Raw genomic sequence first — 19,182 nt, 5'->3', positions numbered from 1 at the left:
TTGTTTATAAAATATAAGAACTGAAGCTGTTTCGCCGATAGCTTACTTTGTTGCTTTGCCATTCCTTAGCATGACGGATCAAAATTGGCATCTTTTAATTGCCCTAGGGTCCCAAAAGACCTGGCTCCTGTCCCTTTTATATATCATTAGAGAGCAGTTGGAGCCAAGGTAATAATTCCAAGATAATCAAGCGCGGTCAGCACCGCTGCGGAAGTTGTTGGTGTTCGTCCTTGGACTCGAACCTGAGCCAAGTACAGATGGCTGAGGTGTTATCTTAAAGTGAAATACTTATACAATCCTTGCACGTACGCCTGAAAGGGTCCTAGTAAGACACAGTGATTTCTCTATTTGTCTTTGCAGGTTTTGATTTCATCTCAGTTTTTAACCTAGATAGCCTTACACTGCCCGGTGTGAAAAAAACGATAGGTTCGAATTATCTTCAGCGGGCGTACAAGATTAACAAAAGGGCAAATTTTAGAATACCAACAAGGTAAGTCTAAAAAAGGGGCAGGTTGAAAGGTTAAGGAATTGAATCCCTTTGGCAAAAACTAATGAAATGCAACTCAAATTAACAGTCTATGCAAGTAAAATTATTTCGAGTTGGTCCAATTACCTTATTCCGCTTTTGTCCTCGTTATTCAAAAATGTTTCAAAATACAAAAGAATATTCAATACTTCTATCCGATCTTACGTTCGCAATCGAAATTCATGTCTATATCACAAGAATTTTTAAGGTTTAGAGACCGTATTTTTTCTGGTACACTCTAGCCGTACGTAACTAATTGCCGTCATTTACATCAAAGGCGAGTACATATAGCTGCTGACTCTATCGCTTCATCCCTTTCCAGCTTCAAATCACCAACAGGAGTAGATTAGTCCAGCTGTTCACGAGTTGAATCCCTAACCTCAAATAGAGCTTTTTAGTATGACCCCTGATGAAGAGTAACAGTCGAACATCGGGGGCAGTGGCCAGTGCGTTGTTCCACTTTCCGTCAATTATCAGACAAACGCCTCGATCACTTGCGCGAGGTTTTTTTTGGGGGGGGGGGGGGGGTTGTTAGTGACTTGGGGAAGATTCCTTTCGAATATCGCCGTGATCCAATATGGCCGCCACGGCAGCCATCTTCAATTTGGTTTCCGTCGATTTCGGAGAGAACGTTCAGTTTGATCTGTTCGAGCCAGATTTTTTGTATGAAAAGAATAATTTGGACAAGGTTCTTTTCGAAAATTTTAGTGACCCATTATTTTATTCGGTTTCCGCGATTAGGGGGAAGCGTAATGATGGAATTCAGCAAATGTACAAAAAGCTCCATCATTCTTCTGTAAAAATGGCTTCTCTTTGCCTTCATCTGAATTTGCTCGGCATTAGACATTAATAACCACCCTTTCTTCAAATATTCAAATTACAGGTTTCCCTTAAATATTTTGTTTATTTTCTATTAGTATTTTAATTTCCACCAAAACGTAGTGTGTTTAGATATCCAATCCTTCTTTTACTGTGACGTCATCATCATCATCCTAATACCCGGATGTGCCGCATACTTCTTTCATTGTGACGTCATCATCAACCTGCTTTGTCCTCATCGTCCTTGTCTTGTTCCATGTGCTATACCTGCCCTTCACTCTTTCGGGGCTCGAAAAATTATCTAAAAATAGTGGCAGTACATTGAGATGCATGTGACGTCACGCATATGGGCATGTGCCTTCTGCTGCTTTTTCATGCTTATGTTACAGTGGTTACATTTTACTTGTATTACCCATGTACATGTATATTGTTCCTCTGTGTAAATCAATGTGAGTGACGCATTTCTTACATTGTATACCCTTCATGTACTGTACACTCATGCATTGTATTATTCTCACATAGTAGAAACGCTGAAGTATACAACGTAAGAAATGTTATAAATGTCTTATTTGTGTATCATATTTCGTGGATAACGGATCTAATGCAGATGATGTAATCCAATACTACACAGACATACCCTTTAGATGCTGATCATCATAAATTTGATTAAAAAAACAAGGAAAATGTTTCTGTGACAGGGTGATCACGATACAAACAAATCTTGGACGAAACGTGCACAAAATACAATTCCGTTTGCGTCTCATTGAAAGGACTGTAACGAGCCAGAATTTTATTTCCTTGAAGCCACGCTAGTTCATCCAGAAATGCAATCCAGGGATCGAACCCGGGCCCTCATTCTATGTTAGCTAGCAGTGTTTTAGCCGCTTGGCTATGTGAAACACATGAAAAGGCGTTTCATCGTGTAACTCCTGATGACCGCGCGAACCAGCGCCTTGTCGCTTTCACTGGTGTCAACCGAAGGGTTCTCTTCACGGACATGTCGTTGTTGGGTTTCACTGGCAAGTGCATTACCCTGCAACTTGCAGATAGTGCATTTTGCAGTACATGACCCGCGTTTTCTTGTAAAAGTTTGAATACAGATTGAGCCGAGAAAAAGCTAGACGCTGTATCTTATCCACAGCAAGTTCAGAGTGTCTGAGCAATTGCAAGGGAGTGTCGACACAGGCCGTCGTTCCATTCTAAAAGCAGTGACTGTGTTACTCTGGCGTAACTTCAAAACCAGTACAGAAAAACACCTAGGGGAGACAGAAATGATATATTGTTTTGATCTTGAAAATTTCCCAAAATATAAATATGCCTTTTACCAAATTTCCACGACATGATTATAGCGGAGATCAATGTTTTTGGTTTCCAGTTGGTTTGATCTTATTACATACAATTACTACCTCCAACAAAGGAGAGGCATCAAGATTTTACCAAATATAACCATGAATATGATATGTCATCGAGCCATCTTTTGGTCGATGTACCTTTCAACAAGTCCCTTATAATTCAACTTCGAAACGCGTTCTGGTCCTTTTTCTGCTTCAGTCTGTATATCTTACATGTACCACATGCACTGTTGCATTGTAGGGTAATGTTCCCACGTGGACTGCCAACAAAGTTTGTCTTCGTGAGCACATTCCGAATGAGTAGTAGGGCAAGAAAGGATACTTGGAACTTGATAAGGATTGAAGATTCATTGCAGCGGCCCCAGTTCGCTGTCAAGTTTGATGGCCAGCGTAAGGTGGTTGATGTACTGTTGACCGAATCTGATCTCAGTACCAAGACGTTAAGCTTTACTACAGGCGATAAGGTAGGTTTGACCAAAATGGTTTATATAGATGGATATCTTTGTCAACAAATGACGTCTCTCTGACGCAACTGTACATCGTGAGACACATTGTAAGCGTCGTGGTGTTATCGAGAGAAATATCAACAGCATACCGGTTTGTCGCAGCTTTTCTCACTGAAAACCATGAGATTGAAGAGCGACGGCATGGACAATTTTCTTGACGTCTCCAGGCCACAAAGGTGGCGAACACCTATAAGCAAATGAAAAATCAATAAATCATTATGATTTATTGAAACGAGAAGCCATTTATACTTCAATTCCTATTTGTTAGTGTTATAACTTGACCCTGGATGCTTCTGTGTTAACATTGAATGAAGCATATCTTTTAGGGCATTTATTTCACTATGTAATTCTTATGGCTATTTTATGATAGTGTTTAGAAGGTGAGGTAGAACATAAGGCCTGTTGTTTCCAGTTTGAAATTCTCTACTTTTGTTACGAGATGGTCTAAAGTGTGTCATGTAATGTTAATATGGTGATAGGACCTCATCATAGTATCATGTTCTCTCTCTTTAAAAGCTTATTTCGCATCAGTCTGAATATCAAGGAAATACTTCTAAATTTGTGAAACACACACAACACCGACCAATTCAGGAGCAACAAGGGCGCTTTTTTGTTCTTATACCAAACATACCGTAAATACATGCACTGAAAATAAGATAAAAATATACTGTACTTATTGAACGAACGTAAGGTTACAAAAAACTACAGAAAATAAATGTGAACATGTTCCCCTTGAGAACATAGTTTTTGCCCTAAGTCTAATTTATTTCGTCTTTTAAGTGTAGTTTATGAATTTTGCTTACACTACATGATCAAAGGTGTCGAGCTTCCACCTCACTGGAAGAATAAATCATGAACTAATAACGCTCATGACATTTAAACACTCACTGTCTCAAGGTCAAATAAGCACTGTCTCAAGGTCAACTTATTTTGAGAAACCCTGTATTTCTAAACGTAAAAAACTTTCATACCTCAGAATATTTTTTTCCTTATGGAGATTTTTTTAATGATTCTCTGCAAATAATATTTCAGTATTTCGATCGGCGATGGCACAAAATAGCGCTCGTCATTGATGCCCGAAACGCCACACTATTTGTTGATTGTATCCAACAACAGACGCTGCCTTTCGAACCCCGAGGAGAAGTTGCCATCGACGGTAACATCCTGATGGTAAGGGAAGAGACCACAGGGAGAGCCGTGCCGGTAAGTTCTTCAGAGAAACGACACTAACTGTGTGTGTACCTGATTCACTTGGTGGGTAGGGTGGTCTGTGTGTTTTGAACCATTGCCATTGTGGAAAGTGGTGACCATCGGCGGCGTCACGCGAGTTTTGGACATAACATAATTTCTTTCTCGGTGGATTTAAACCCTTCCTTCAAGAGTCATAGACATGAAACCTTCATAGATAAGTAAATGACAATAAACTATATGATTTGCGTTAAAAAATCCTTATCTGATAACTTGAAATTGACATTGAATTGAAATTAATATTTCTATTCCGCAAAATCCAAAGAATTGCCTAATGCAGTGTTTAAAATCATCGTCATAAACAGCCAACAGTCTCAGCCTTTTGAATATTGACACTGAGTTTGTTCCAAAGTCTGGCCACCTCCACAAGGAAGCTCCTGCCACCATACGTCTCCAGGCGATACCCGGTGTAACATCTGTGGTTGTTCCCCATGTGTCAGTGTTTCCAAACAATAGGCAGCTAGAGAGACCACGACTTTTCAATAGGGGGGATACACAGAAAAACTTGTCAATCTATTTTTGAGCGTTCCCAAACAATGAGGGGAAACACTCAAAAACAGAAACACTCAAAAACATTACACCGGGACAGTGTCTTCAGACCTCAGGGATCGCCCGGGGTCTAACGATGGAAGGAACTGTGTGGTCCTGTGATACAATGCATACACTCGAGCATTGTGGTTCCCTGGTAGCGAACCTGCGGGTGAAAAAGGCCGAGGTACGTGACGTAGCCGACTATCACCACTTGCTGATAGCGTGCGCAGCTTTTTGAAAGAAGTCGCAATATATCGCAATGGTGGATGAGCAGGACGAATGCTTTGAGCACCGAGAGCACCATGGGTCTTAGTATTCTGATTTGACGGTGCTGTATGGTCATCTTTAAAAAAAGTCGTGTCAACTGACTGCAAAAGTCAAAAGTCAAACATTCCGATAGTTAGCCAGTACTGCATTAGCCAACATGGCCGAGGTGTTTTTTTGCAATACAATATACATGATATATGTACATAATGTGCGTTTGCGTTGTGATTTTGATTTGTTGGAACTGTATGGTTAATTTGAAAAATCATGTCAACATCTTTTTTAAGAGTCACTTAAAGGTTCCAACCTTGAGTTTGAATTGCATTAGGTGCTTTCTAACGATATGCATATACATTGTATACATCGATCCCCCTTCACCTGGCGAGTCAAAGGAAGCTTAATAGTGTATAACGCATGCATAAATCCAGCCAGAGAAGTCTTTCAGTATCGTCATTTCCATCACGCCTTGTTTATTTTGATCAACAACAACACTTTTTCCAACTTCAGATTGAGCTACAATGGTTGGTTATGCAGTGCGATGTCACGTTAGAGGAGCATTTTAAGTGTTCGGAATTACCAAGCGTAAGTCGTCAATCAAGAGTTTAATTACACAGCATGCAGCACAGCATTTAACAAGAAAAGCCCTGATAGAAATTATACATTCATGAGCTGACGAAGCGGATCATGTCATTGCATTCCCAAGATCATCCTCATTTATCATAATTCGCATGCAACGTCATAATCTACGGAACGATTTTTTTTCTCGATAATACTTTTAAACTACATTACAAATGGAGACCCTTACATTGTATCCGTGGCACATAGTGTGTTCACTCACATGCTGTTTAAGACATGGCATTTTCGTGAATGGATAAATTTCAATTTGATGGAGAAATTTAGGGTCAATTCCGATGCATGAATATATGGTTACCTCCCAGATATCAGGTCAGAGATATAGATATAGCAGTATGGTCATTGCATTATCTTCATCACGATTAGTCATAACATACTTTCTCTTTATTCTCTCATTACACTGCACGGGATGCTGAACGCTGTATTGGATTAGTTGTTAGCGGCATTCCGTTATAATGGATGACACTCGAATTCATTTGGCAATGGCCTGGGCTGGATCACGTTACTTAACGAATTTGACGTCTTCATTCTCAATTTGAACACATTTCACTTGTGCTTTCTTTCAGGAAGGCAATAACACACCTGCACCAAGATATGGAGAGAATAGGGTAAATAACATTTACTTTCTAACAACACCCGATGAAAGCCCTTGCCGGCATTATTCTAAACATGATCAGTGCAAACCATAACCAAGAGTTATCGGGCCTCTTACCTCGGGGAATTTTTGTATATTATCTCTACCAGTTTCGACATTATTAACATAGACAACTTCACACATGCCAAAATAAGGCTTTATTTTGGCTAGCAAACGCACATGTTGGTGTAAAATTTCGCGGAACAAAAGACCATAGACAGCCAAAACGAACTTGGCATGTCGAGGTCTATCTGTTCGCCTTCGAGAGCCAGGATTCATTGAAAAGTCTTCGTATCTTCATAAACTTCACCAAACCGAGTGTGGATTGACCTATGTAGTATTTAGAACTTAAATTATTACTTTTCTTGTAGCCTTTCCTGTTCCCCGAGAGTCTGTGTGCTCCCCGAGGCTTTACGAGAGAAATTGGGCCAGTATCGTTCCCTGGTATTGTACCCGGTGGAGTAAAAAAAATTGTAAAGTAACACGTTGTTATTCTGATATTGCAGGGTGCTTGTGAAACGGTTTGTCCAGCGGGCCCACCAGGGATTAATGGCAGTATGGTAAGAGTTTAGAAATCGCTTTGTGCTGTTTTGATATAAAATTACTAGACTTACGTGAACTCCTAAAGCCCGTAGCACACTAGCCGCCAACTTCGCCAACAACGCCTGAAAAATCCCTAGTATGCTACGAACGGCGTCGGCGAACGTGACTTGCCGCCACTTGCCGCAACTAAACGCCAAATATCTAACATGTTTGATTTTTGACGCGTGTCGCCGCGTTTGAACGCAAGAAGAAGCCAGGTGTGCTACGGATTGCCGCCTGAATTGGCGTCGGCGGCGAGGCTATGGCCAATCAGTATGCGTCTTGATGTCACATGATTTCAAAATGGCAGCCTAAAGAGGCGGAAAAGACGCTACTGGACGCCGATTCTGGGCAGGGCGATTTATTTTTTCACACCAGGTGACGCCATTTTGTTTCCCATATTTGGCATAATTTATGCCGCAGCGTCATTGCATGTAGGATTTTACGTAGATCGACATACCTTTGCTTGATGCAGCGGGTGGACAAGGTTACTTTCCTTATCTTCATTAAGCACCTTGTTCCCAGGTATTTTACGGGGCTTTTGCACCTCGTCGAATGAACTTTCGCGAGCGGGTCTCCGATCACAAAATCCCATTTGATTTACTCTGCATCTTACGAAAATAGTAATCACTATAGGTCGTTAACCATGGTAATGGTAATTGTATGGAGTGCGCGTGCGTGTGCAAAAATTAGCAAGCGATGCCTTCCAGTGGCTAAAAACAAGAAACTGACAAAACTGCCGAGTCAAGTAAAAATCGCGCCCTAGAACAAAAGAACAGCTCCAGGTAGGTCATCCAGTGTGAACTCTGGTTAAAGTACCTGGAGACAAGGTACCTAGTGTTGATTATCTCTGTCAACCTCGTTCGCCTGTTGCCTCTCAGCGCGGTGTATTCCTGTTTCGCCTATTCCTGTTCCGCCTATTCCTGTTTCGCCTATTCCTGTTTCGCCTATTCCTGTTTCGCCTAATTCCTGTTTCGCCTTTTCCTGTTTCGCCTAATTCCTGTTTAGCCTATTCCTGTTTCGCCTAATTCCTGTTTAGCCTATTCCTGTTTCGCCTATTCAAATGTATTGCTAACCTCCCCACAGACGTAGGAATATGAACCGTCCCTTACTGACCGACCAAACCCGAGGAGAGCCACATATGTACGCATTGACGAACGCATGTTACGCCTCAAAGAACAATACGTCAATGGAGAGAGGGACATAATGAGTTACGTTGATGCCATCAGTTACCTTGTCTGACATAATATCATGATATGTATTTTCCACCTTGTTTGACTTTATATGTGCTGTACCTACATGTATATTATGACATGGGTTTTACAGCTGATTTTGATCAAATAATTATGAGAATGTACAATATTATGTATTTTTATCAAAAACTCATGAATTCAGTTTTCATAAAATAAACGACTGCTTTACTCTACTTAATCTATTAGTTTTTACTGTGTGTCAGTATGGTCCTATGGTCCTATGGTCAAATAAGTTCCGGACTGTCCCCGCTTTCAAGGTGACTCTTTCAAAACGGTCATGGCATGGTTTGTTAACAAAGTTGATGGCATTTGATTAGTCAAATTGTCATCACATCGTTAACATCATCCAATTGTCCCCTCACATTTTCCCCATAAAATGGACATGCATCCCTGAGGTTCCCCGTGGGAGAGTCGATTTATTGTAGGGGTACTGGAAAGTAGGCGAAACAGGAATAGGCGAAACAGGAAATAGGCCAAACAGGAAATAGGCCAAACAGGAAATAGGCGAAAAAGGAATAGGCGGAACAGGAATAGGCGGAACAGGAATAGGCTAATCAGGAATAGGCGAAACAGGAATTTTGTAGGCGAAACAGGAATAGGCGAAACAGGAATAGGCGAAACAGGCATAAACCCTCAGCGCTGCACTCACTGAGACATGCGAGACGAAATGGGGATTCCCATAACCTCATTCGTATGAATAGATTATGACGCGTGTGCCAAATATGGGAAACAAAATGGCGTCGGCTGGTGTGAAAAAATAAATCGCCTGGGCAGGTGTGCTCTGACCGGGATCCACTGGCCGCCAACTTCGGCGTCGAGAGGCGTCAGCTGAACGCTTCTTGTCGCCAAAGTTGGCGGCTAGTGTGCTGCGGGCTTAAGGCCCGATATGAGGATTTCTTTTGGCCGCGGTCGCCGCCTCTGGAAAACTATGAGCCACATTTGGGGGTGTTTGGTAATTCAAAATACCTGTCAATAAACGTGGTTGCATTGGCGGGAAAAGGGGAGTATCAACAAATGGGTAGTTAGAATAATCAAACAAAAGCTGGAGTTGTGTGTATAGTTTCTGACGGCGGCAACCGCTGCCGGAAAACGCCTTCAGTAGAATCCGGCTATACAAGATTTCATGGTGTTGCTACCTATATATAATATATCTAGAACTATAGTCAAGCTTGGAGTAACCTGGCTCAGATGCAGTTATCAGTTGGCAGTTGTTTGGTATCCAGGAAGGTCATTGTAACTATCAATTTTATAACTTGACAGAAAGAGAGTCGGCGATTGGAAAGGTTAGTACCAAATTAACGCACCCTTCTTTATACATATCTTCAGGGACTCCCAGGTTCTATTGGACCCGTGGGGCCTATTGGGCGCACGGGAAGAGATGGTAAGCCAGGACAACCGGGCCCGCCGGGATACCGTGGGGCCCCAGGAATAAACGTAAGCTTCTGTTCCACAACGACATGATAGCTTGATACATAAGTTAGTTCAGACAAGGACTGAACATGTAGATCTTTTCTCGTGATCGAAGGGTGCATACATTGCCCCCATTTATCTTACGTCAAGCTTTGTAAAATAACACAAAGCTGTTTGATTGGAACGTCGTGTACATATATGAAGAACAACAACCAGTTGATACAGCAAAACTCGTGGGTATGGTTCCGGAATCCGGGCTAAAGCCGCAAAAGTATTGATAAGACCTCACGTGTAACTTTCTTATCTTTGCTGCAGGGTATCGATGGTGCTCTCGGACCAGTCGGTAAACCAGGATTACCAGGAAAACCGGTAAGCACATGAGAGTTTCTGCAAAGCAAAACTAAAGAATTAGCCTCCCTTAAATAACATTTGACGTTTCGAATCGGATTCCGATGATTTGTTGGGCCTGTCGGTTTAACATTTGGATTTAGGCAGAAAGTTCCTAGTAGCTGTTTTTTTCTTCTGATTCTCGTGCATTTTCTGCAATACGAGATGTGCTGTTGATTCCAGACAAAGAAATGGCAGTAGGCAGTAGGCAGTAGGCAATACGAGATGTGCTGTTGATTCCAAACAAAGAAATGGCAGTAGGCAGTACGCAGTAGGCAATACGAGATGTGCTGTTGATTCCAGACAAAGAAATGGCAGTAGGCAGTAGGCAGTAGGCAATAGCAATACGAGATGTGCTGTTGAATCCAGACAAAGAAATGGCAATAGGCCTAGACTTTTTTGCCAGCCGCCCAGCTATCTTATTAACATACAAATTGACTAATGCCATCTCAGTTTCTTCACACAAGTCTTGAACATACATGTATGTAATTGTTGACTTTCCTTTATATATACTGGTTTGTACACCTAAAAATCGCAACATTCGCGAAATTCCCTTTTGTTCTATTCTTAATCTATAATCAGCTGATAAGATGAATTTTCTTTTCCTTTTTTCTTTCAGGGGGAACCTGGACCAGTAGGACCAATCGGCCCACCGGGCGTGAACGGAACAATTGTAAGTAGAAATATACTGATTTATTTGGTCAATGGCTCTTCTTTTCTCCTCGTAATGCGGAAAACACAAAAGCAGTCCGTCATATAACCACTGCAAACCATCAGGATCTCCGTTTCAAATAAGGTATTTTTCATTTACATAAAGGAACACCGAGATCGAAGATATGATTGCAAAAGGTTATTAGATATTGTATTAAGTAAATCTGCCTCCAATACCAAAACAAAATCTGGCAAAAACCGTGAACTTTTTTTAAAGCAAAGCACCATTTGACAGTTGATTGGATTATTATCACTTATGATAAGCAATCATTGTTTTCATTGTTTTCGCTGCACTTGGAGCAATGGCAAGGTACGTTTATGTTCATATGTATATGAGACTGTTAGTTGTGATGTTGGTGAGAATTAATAAATTGATCAAAGTTATAATATTTACAATTGGACAGTTTCCGCCCATGCCATACCAGAAGCTAACATATGATTCAAACAGGTTGTTTGATGAGAACTGGCATAAAGAAGACATCATCTCCGAGAACACTGACTTGTAGGCTCCCATAATATGCACTAAAACTTTCTGGCTGATTTGCAGGGTCCTGTTGGTTTTACCGGGGCTGCTGGAGAGAAGGGCGCAAGGGGAGAGCGAGTAAGTACAAAATGTAGTACATTCAACACGAATGGGTATTTTAAACTAATGTTGGTACTATATGTAGCTGACACGAAAAAGATTATATAGTTTTGAACTTGAACTCGCACACTATCAATCCTGTCAATGTAGCACTAGATCGGTGGACTAGCATGACGAAACTTCAGCCTACGACAATGAATCTGCTTCAACATAACTTGGATGCTATCCGAGTAATGAGCACATTGACATTAAGCTCAAAATCGGTCACATTTATTTTTGTGTACACCTTCTTTCATGTCTTTGGCGATACTGAGGTAAATAAATTCAATGACTCCATGTTTTAGCTATCATCAATATAGCCAATTAACTTGTGTTTCTGTGTTCACAGGGCAATGATGGGAACGATGGTCTACCAGGATTACCAGGGCAAGCTGGTCCTGCCAGCGAAGTAGGTGGATTTTACTATTATGCGACTGACCGTGAAAGTATCTTTGACTAGAGAATCATACAATAACTGTCCTCTCGCAAACAGGGTCCATAACACGACTCGACCCTGACGCATACATATGGTGTGAAATGACCCTTTGAGTCGGGGCGTACATGATAACCATAACCGACACAAGTATACATTGTAACATATCATGTTGATAGTCAGGAAAAGTCAAATGCTCAAGATTTGTCTTTATTCTAGGTCAGGGAGATAATCGGGCCAGCAGGGCCTCCTGGTGCCCCAGGAATCGATGGTCAGAGGGTATGTCAATTTCTATTTCTCAAAATACGTACTCGTGCGAGGATTTACACTCCCTGGAAAAGATAACGTTTTAGACACCTGTTTCGGATGCTGCGTGCCGTTGGAGTATAGTGCAATGAACGATGAAGTTAATGATGAGGCTGATGCTGGTCGATATGTAATTCTAGTCCTTTCTCGAATTTATTTCTGATAAAAATCTATATTTTCACCTATTTTTGGGTTATCAATGTCAATTCTTGAGACTAGTGGTACAGTGCAAGTGTCGCATTAAATGGTTCCTAGTTCATGTAATACTATTACTATTTCTCACATCACTGATATTTCAAGCTAGATGCTCTTACACGTATGTGGACATGTATTCGTAATTGTTTTGTCCTTTCGTTTTAGGGAGAAATAGGCCGGGCTGGTAATCCCGGCAGGGACGGTGAGAAGGGAGAGAAGGGAGACCCTGGAAATGATGGGACGCGCGGTTCGCCAGGTGGTCGAGGGCCCAGGGTAAGTAGCTCAATAAAAGGCCTTCGTGTGCCTGTGGAAGGGGGGACTCACGCAATGCGTACGATGCTAAAAGCTGAGTGTGCATTTCCGACATATCGGTTACAAAATGGGTGAATGTAGTTTGCTAACTCATAATTTCTGATCCTCTTAAATAGAGACAAATCATTCTTTAAATGGTGATGAACTCGACATACTCCGACCATTCCATCACTTGCTACAACAATCTATAGTCACTCTGTAGAATAGTTATGTATTCCTATAAATGTACAACTTTGCGAGATCCAGAAAGCTAAGACGAAGAGATGCACCATGCGAAATACGAATTACGAGTTAGGAGGCGTCACGCACATCATGATGTCATGAACGTGCATCTGACTCCGAAAGAGCAACACAACTTTCAAACTCTAATGCGGGTCGACAGGGATTCGAACGCATGACTTCTTGGTCAGAAGTATGGCACTCCTAGCACCACGCCGCCGCGGCGACTTCAGTAACTGCCCTTTCAAAAGAGGCCGCAAAGGTTTTTACCTTTTCTAAAGTCTCAAATCGTTGGTGTTTCTTCATTCCTAATTGCTCATATATTATTTTGTAAGCTTGACTTCGTTTTTTGCAGGGGTTCCCTGGTCAAGATGGGCAGTCGGGTCCAACCGGGCAGACGGGACCACCGGTAAGTCGGTTTACTTCCAATCGGCAGGTTTCGTTATGGTGTCACACGAAGGTCTCTGTACGAAGTACTATCTAATTGTATTTTGTCGACGATAATTTTTGGCACTGGCAGATTTTTCCTAATTAATTCACATTCTTCTCAGTATGAAAGCAGATTACCAGAATCGCATATCTTAAATGAAATCGCGCAGAACTTGACAACAGCACATACCTTTGTATTTCTTCGTTCGTCGTATACCTAACGTTTGCGAAAGCTGCCTATTAGCAATGTCGCTTATTTCAATGTCAAGCTTTGACTAATGCCATCCAAGGGTGATACTATAGGACAGAGATAAGATAAGGTAACAGCTCGAACTGTCACAACGCTACCATTAATCACGCCCAGGCCAACAGTGGAACCCTTTTTATATACGCATCTACTGGTACTTTGAGCTTCTGTTTCAGAAATAAACTTTGTGCGCAAGCCCAATTGATTGCTGACAATCATAGGTTCAGAAAAATTTGAGTCTAAGAATTGTCAGTGCGATTTGACTGATGAATGCTGTTAACACATTATGACAAGAAGCACATTTTTGCCTGTCCCAAAATCGTTCTGTTTTGTTCGTATTTTGTTCATATTGTTTGGTACTCCTTCTATTCTGTACCGCAGGGGCCGCCGGGAGTAGATGGCATCAGTGTCAAAGGGTCATTACAGAGCATCACGCCGATTCCGGTAGGTACCCTGTCCGAATTCTCGGATTCAACGCATGAGCGAACGCTCCATTTTCGCTGATAATCGCAGTTTTGATAGTATTGCTGCCTTCCTTAATAATTCGAAACCTTCTGATTTCGACTTATCTACACAAAATCAGTTCAGTTCACCAACATCCAAAGATATGGCACAACTTCTCGGCGTTCGATATTGACCAAGGTAAAAAGTTCATAGCAGACATGTCTTTCCAGGTAAAAAGTAGGTCATGACACTTACAGTCCACTTCCGTTGTGAGTCCTTTCGCAGACGTCCTTTTGCACTTGAATTGAAGTTGCAAAACTCCCTACAACCACATTTTGGAAAGGACTCTGACAAAAGTCAACTTGCAACTCGTAAAAGTGTGAAATTTTTCGGTGAAATGTGTATTTTTTGTCTAGTATTCGGTATGTTTCCTCACACAAATAAAATCACATTTCTCACTGTAGGGTCCGAGAGGGCATCCCGGAGTGCCAGGCCCCCCTGGTCAAGGGGGTCCAAAGGTAGGTAATGAAATCATAACACTTATACATGTACATGTACGCACACAATTTTCAAATGCCAAAGAACGATCACAAAACAATACAAAAATGTGCAGTGACCCATGGACCCATGATCATGATGATGCATGTATGCTTTTTCCTGTTACGAGTTAAACTCGAGATATTGAATGCGACCAAAAATATCAAAACTTCAACACAGATGAAAGGTAAGATATTTAGATGTTATCGTACAGCACAGCCGTGTCCGCGAATTCGAATTCTGCAGAGTCACAAGGATGCCTTGGCTACGATTTCAACCGAAACAATGACATGCCCGCCTTTGCAGAGCAGTGCGATAATCAAAACATCCTTATCGCATAAAATCCCATGAATCTCATTATCATTTCAGGGACAGCCCGGAGACCCTGGAGAACGTGGGGAAATTGGTACTAACGGGCAAAAGGTAAGCCATTACAGTCATACAGGCTTGCACAAGTAGATGGCTTGGTTGACTGAATGTACTCTAAGGGAAAACGGTTTAAGGAAATCTACCCTCCTATCGCCAGGATGTTGTTGTTGTGATGTATTGCTCGTTCTTGTAGAATCCCTCTCCCCCATTGTCCACGCAAAACTGAATGATAGTAGCAAATCTTCACATCATTGAGACTTCAGGACCGCCCGTCATGTGACTAATACTTGGACATCCCTAATCGATCGAGGCAGATTGGCGACCATTATTTTTTTTCCAATTTGTAGACTTGCGTGTCTGTAGTCGATGTCTCAAAACATCGTGCTCAAAAGCTATCAAAATACAGGTTATTAAATCAAGATCGACTTAGATTATCAACAAAAAATGTTTTAAAGTTCGCGTGGAAGAAGTGTTAACATTCAAATCAGTATATCGAACCACAACATAGGTGGTCGGTTGTCACAAGTGCGCGAACCCCTGCTAGAGTTTGATTCCCAGTTTCCTGATGCGACCTCGAACAGTTTGTTTTACAAAGACATTTAGACGTCTATACGGTTTCATAACAATGTTCAACACAGTGATTTTTTACGAAATCACGTTGTCTTACGCCTCGGGTCCCTATCATTTATAGCCTATTATTTCGCCTTGTATTTCCTTAGGGAAGCAAGGGTTCGAGGGGCATGCCCGGAGTCACCGGTATAGAAGGACCACAGGGGCGTCCAGGAGCCTTGGGACGGGCTGGACCAGAAGGGCCGAGAGGACTTAAGGTAGGGCCAACATTCTAAGACGACATCTTCGAGAAGTACCCGAGATCGTCTGCTTTTTCCACTTTTCGTTCTCACTAATCAAGGTTTAACCTTTTCGAAACGCCAACAATTTTTTTGTTGATGACCTCAGTCGTGTCAATTTCCCAGGACAGGCATGCTCGGCAAACTGGAAGGCCTGATAAGATGCTCGGCAGTGTTGGGAATTGATTCTCCAGGGTGAATTGTGCAATACTCTAGGTCAGTGACACCAAGAATAAATAAGGACTATGAATTCTTGGTGGCAGTCATACCTGTTCGCGGTACATAATACATTCATGAGTTTTGTTGTGAAATGTTGCCCCTTTGGATGTGTTCCAAATATGATTACTGTCAAAATGAACTTGAAGTCGTGGTTATCTTGGTTTTCTTTCACACGTGTGATGCTTTTCTTTGCAGGGAGCAGCCGGGAGGCTTGGTGCCGCAGGACGACCAGGTGAAGCTGGACTACCCGTGAGTATGCCACGTGCATAGAGTTTTCAGTGGAGGCAAGAATATACCCATAGTATGCCAGTGGCGAGTTATTTGGCCCGATTGGGCTATTATGCCCTATACACCCGCCGTTTGGCTGCGCCGATCATGTCCGCGCCGATCATGTCCGCCACAACGCACTTGTCACTTCTGAAAATACGTTTGCAAAAAAAGCACACTTCGGTGCATAGCCTTGTTGTTTTCGACGATGTTTCCCTTATTCACTCTGCACGTAGGGTCCAGGGATAATGGTAACGACTCGTATTCGAAAGTTTTTACTCTGTTCGTATTACAGAATTGAAGATAATTAGCCCGGTCGTTGAAAGTCTACGATAAAGCGAAGTCCAACTTGTTTGAGGTTCTTTTTTCGTCCGCTCGGTGAGAATCTACGATAAAGCGAAGTCCAACTTGTTTAAGGTTATTTTTTCGTATTTTCAGGGCCCGGTAGGTAATGTAGGCCCCTACGGTGAAAAGGGAGACAAGGGTGAAAGGGTATGTATTCTTACCACTCAGTCGGGCACCGTTATCATTATTGATAGAATTGGCCAACTTGCATATCGCTAAAGCCTGCACCACACGGTGAAAATTTGCGTGATGCAAGTGACACGCGTGCACGTTGCGACAGGCAAATTCTCACTGTGTGGGGTCGTTTTTTGCTGCGTATCTTCCTCGCGTGTCGAGACGCAGCCGATCTAGCATGTTTGATATTTTCTCGACACGCGAGGAAGTTAATCACCGTGTGGGGGCTACCTGCAGCAATGTTGCGCGAGTTCGACGAATCACAACAAGCAGATCGGTCACATGATTTATAGGTCAGTCACATGATACCAAAATGGCAGCGCCCGGGAACTGTCAAATCCTATGAGAAGTATTATGGACCAAGAAGACCAAATTGCCCTTATTCTCCTGCTGTTACTCCGTCGGAGGCGGCGGCGGAGGCGGCGCCGCGTGGACCGTAGTCTTTGGACAAGGCCATGGATTCAGAGAAGAGAGGATAAGGGGGCCTATGCAAATCTAATTGCTGAATTGCGGGAGGAGGACCCCATGAAGTATCGCCAGTTCCACAGAGTGAGAGTGCGGGTCGAGGAATTTCAGGAATTGCTCGAGATGGTGGGGCCGCAGATACAAAGGCAGGATACAGTAATGCGACACAGTATCGATCCTGGCCAGAGACTTGATCATGTGACCGATCTGCTTGTTGTGATTCGTCGAACTCGCGCAACATTGCTGCAGGTAGCCCCCACACGGTGATTAACTTCCTCGCGTGTCGAGAAAATATCAAACATGCTAGATCGGCTGCGTCTCGACTCGCGAGGGAAGATACGCAGCAAAAAACGACCCCACACAGTGAGAATTTGCCTGTCGCAACATGCACGCGTGTCACTTGCATCACGCAAATTTTCACCGTGTGGTGCAGGCTTAAGAGTAAAAGCTTATGCATTTACAAATTTTCTTTAATTAAACTTTAAATTCCCTGGCTCTATGTAAGGTCGGGTATAAAACAAACATGTATGAGAACATTTCCATGCTCATTTATTTGGAAGACTCTGTCTGAACTATTTAATACTCGTTCCGTTGCACGCATTTCATTCGTTTTCTTCTATTATTCGGAGACTCTACTCGAAATCACGCTCAGATATAATTCATTTTCAGTGACATTTTGTGAAAATGCTGTCACGTCGTGTTACTTTTTCAGGGAGAACCGGGTCGCGCAATTTCACTGTCGGATGAAATGCTCAAGGAAAGACTAAAGGGTGAAAATTTAGCGGTAAGTCCATATCAACTCTTATCATCATTACATATTGATTAGTTAACAATTATAAAACACCTTGGTTCCATAATGTCACACCACGGAGTACCGTTTCCTATGTATTTAACTCTGAGCCTCGTTTTCGCTGTTAGCGGTTTTGGTATCGCAAACATAACCGCCCGGGGCTGTTACAAAATACGAAATCGGTCAAAAAGTAGTTACATGTACATGTACATATAAAATCACACTTCAGTGTTTCGTTTGAGGTGTGTTAGAATATAATTTCATACCTTATAGTCGGTATAGGTTATCTCACCAAGCACAGTTCAGGTGAGCTGCCATTTATCGCCTAAAACTTCGGAGTGAGACATTCAAAAAGATAACATGCAATTGATTTGCTGACGAACACAATCTTTGTTTTTAACTAGACTCCAAATGGCATGTAGAGTTTCGTGATGTTCAAGAAGTTCAAAAACGATATGGGTTGATAACGGTCGTGTTGAGTTGAAACATTTCATTTTTCTTCAGGTGGAGCTCTTGAAACTGGCCAAAGTAAATAATATGTATACACCATGCATGAAAACATTTGTCTCCCTCTTCCGTACCTTTCTTCATATAAATGAGCTGCTTATTAGAAGTTGGTGTCAGTGCAGGATTAAAAGCTTATGCCTTTCTAATTCATTGTAAAATCATGTGCCACAGATAAATAGAATACAGTATTCATGCACTCAAATACGCTCAAAGATGGCGTAATAGTTTTTGTATACAGGTCTACAAAATGGCGAAATTTATATTGAGTAAGTTTTTTTACACAATTCGAAATTTCCCAATTCAACTTTAATGTGGAAATATATGAATGAATGGCGTTGGCCTTTAAGCACCTAAAATGACCAGTATCACCGGCGCGACACAAAAATAACCAACCTCCTATAGTTTTGCTTTTTCAACCGTGACACATTCGTGTAGTCCGTGTCATCAGAATCTTTCAATAGAAATGAAGATTCTTGTGTTATCTATCAAAATCGTTGCCATTTTCTGAGGGTTTATAATTTCTTGCTTAAAACACCGGTTACCAATAATATTCATACCATCATAGCTAGAAGCTTTGGAATGCAAAGTTTGAAAAAAT

At 41.9% G+C, this 19,182-nt stretch overlaps 1 protein-coding gene across 6 annotated transcripts in view; it reads left to right on the top strand.

Annotated features, from left to right (window-relative positions):
- The window catches only part of LOC135486483 (collagen alpha-1(XXII) chain-like), a 61,043-nt gene that overhangs the window by 23,509 nt on the left and 18,352 nt on the right, over positions 1–19,182 (top strand). For 5 of the 6 annotated variants that reach the window (XM_064769287.1, XM_064769290.1, XM_064769289.1 and 2 more), the window contains 22 exons: positions 361–490; positions 2,939–3,161; positions 4,236–4,406; positions 5,754–5,828; positions 6,446–6,487; positions 7,020–7,073; positions 9,675–9,782; positions 10,074–10,127; positions 10,765–10,818; positions 11,404–11,457; positions 11,828–11,887; positions 12,131–12,190; positions 12,578–12,685; positions 13,299–13,352; positions 14,001–14,063; positions 14,528–14,581; positions 14,970–15,023; positions 15,689–15,796; positions 16,232–16,285; positions 16,742–16,795; positions 18,000–18,071; positions 18,582–18,605. In XM_064769287.1, coding sequence (XP_064625357.1) covers positions 361–490; positions 2,939–3,161; positions 4,236–4,406; positions 5,754–5,828; positions 6,446–6,487; positions 7,020–7,073; positions 9,675–9,782; positions 10,074–10,127; positions 10,765–10,818; positions 11,404–11,457; positions 11,828–11,887; positions 12,131–12,190; positions 12,578–12,685; positions 13,299–13,352; positions 14,001–14,063; positions 14,528–14,581; positions 14,970–15,023; positions 15,689–15,796; positions 16,232–16,285; positions 16,742–16,795; positions 18,000–18,071; positions 18,582–18,605 — 1,730 coding nt within the window. The remainder of the gene's footprint in view (positions 1–360; positions 491–2,938; positions 3,162–4,235; positions 4,407–5,753; positions 5,829–6,445; positions 6,488–7,019; positions 7,074–9,674; positions 9,783–10,073; positions 10,128–10,764; positions 10,819–11,403; positions 11,458–11,827; positions 11,888–12,130; positions 12,191–12,577; positions 12,686–13,298; positions 13,353–14,000; positions 14,064–14,527; positions 14,582–14,969; positions 15,024–15,688; positions 15,797–16,231; positions 16,286–16,741; positions 16,796–17,999; positions 18,072–18,581; positions 18,606–19,182) is intronic. The other variant, XM_064769288.1, reaches the window with a different exon arrangement.

The sequence above is a fragment of the Lineus longissimus genome, chromosome 4 (assembly GCF_910592395.1).
Source record: "Lineus longissimus chromosome 4, tnLinLong1.2, whole genome shotgun sequence".
NCBI lineage: Eukaryota > Metazoa > Nemertea > Pilidiophora > Heteronemertea > Lineidae > Lineus > Lineus longissimus.
Note: the sequence above shows the minus strand (reverse complement) of the source record. Positions and strands in the feature narration are given on the sequence as shown.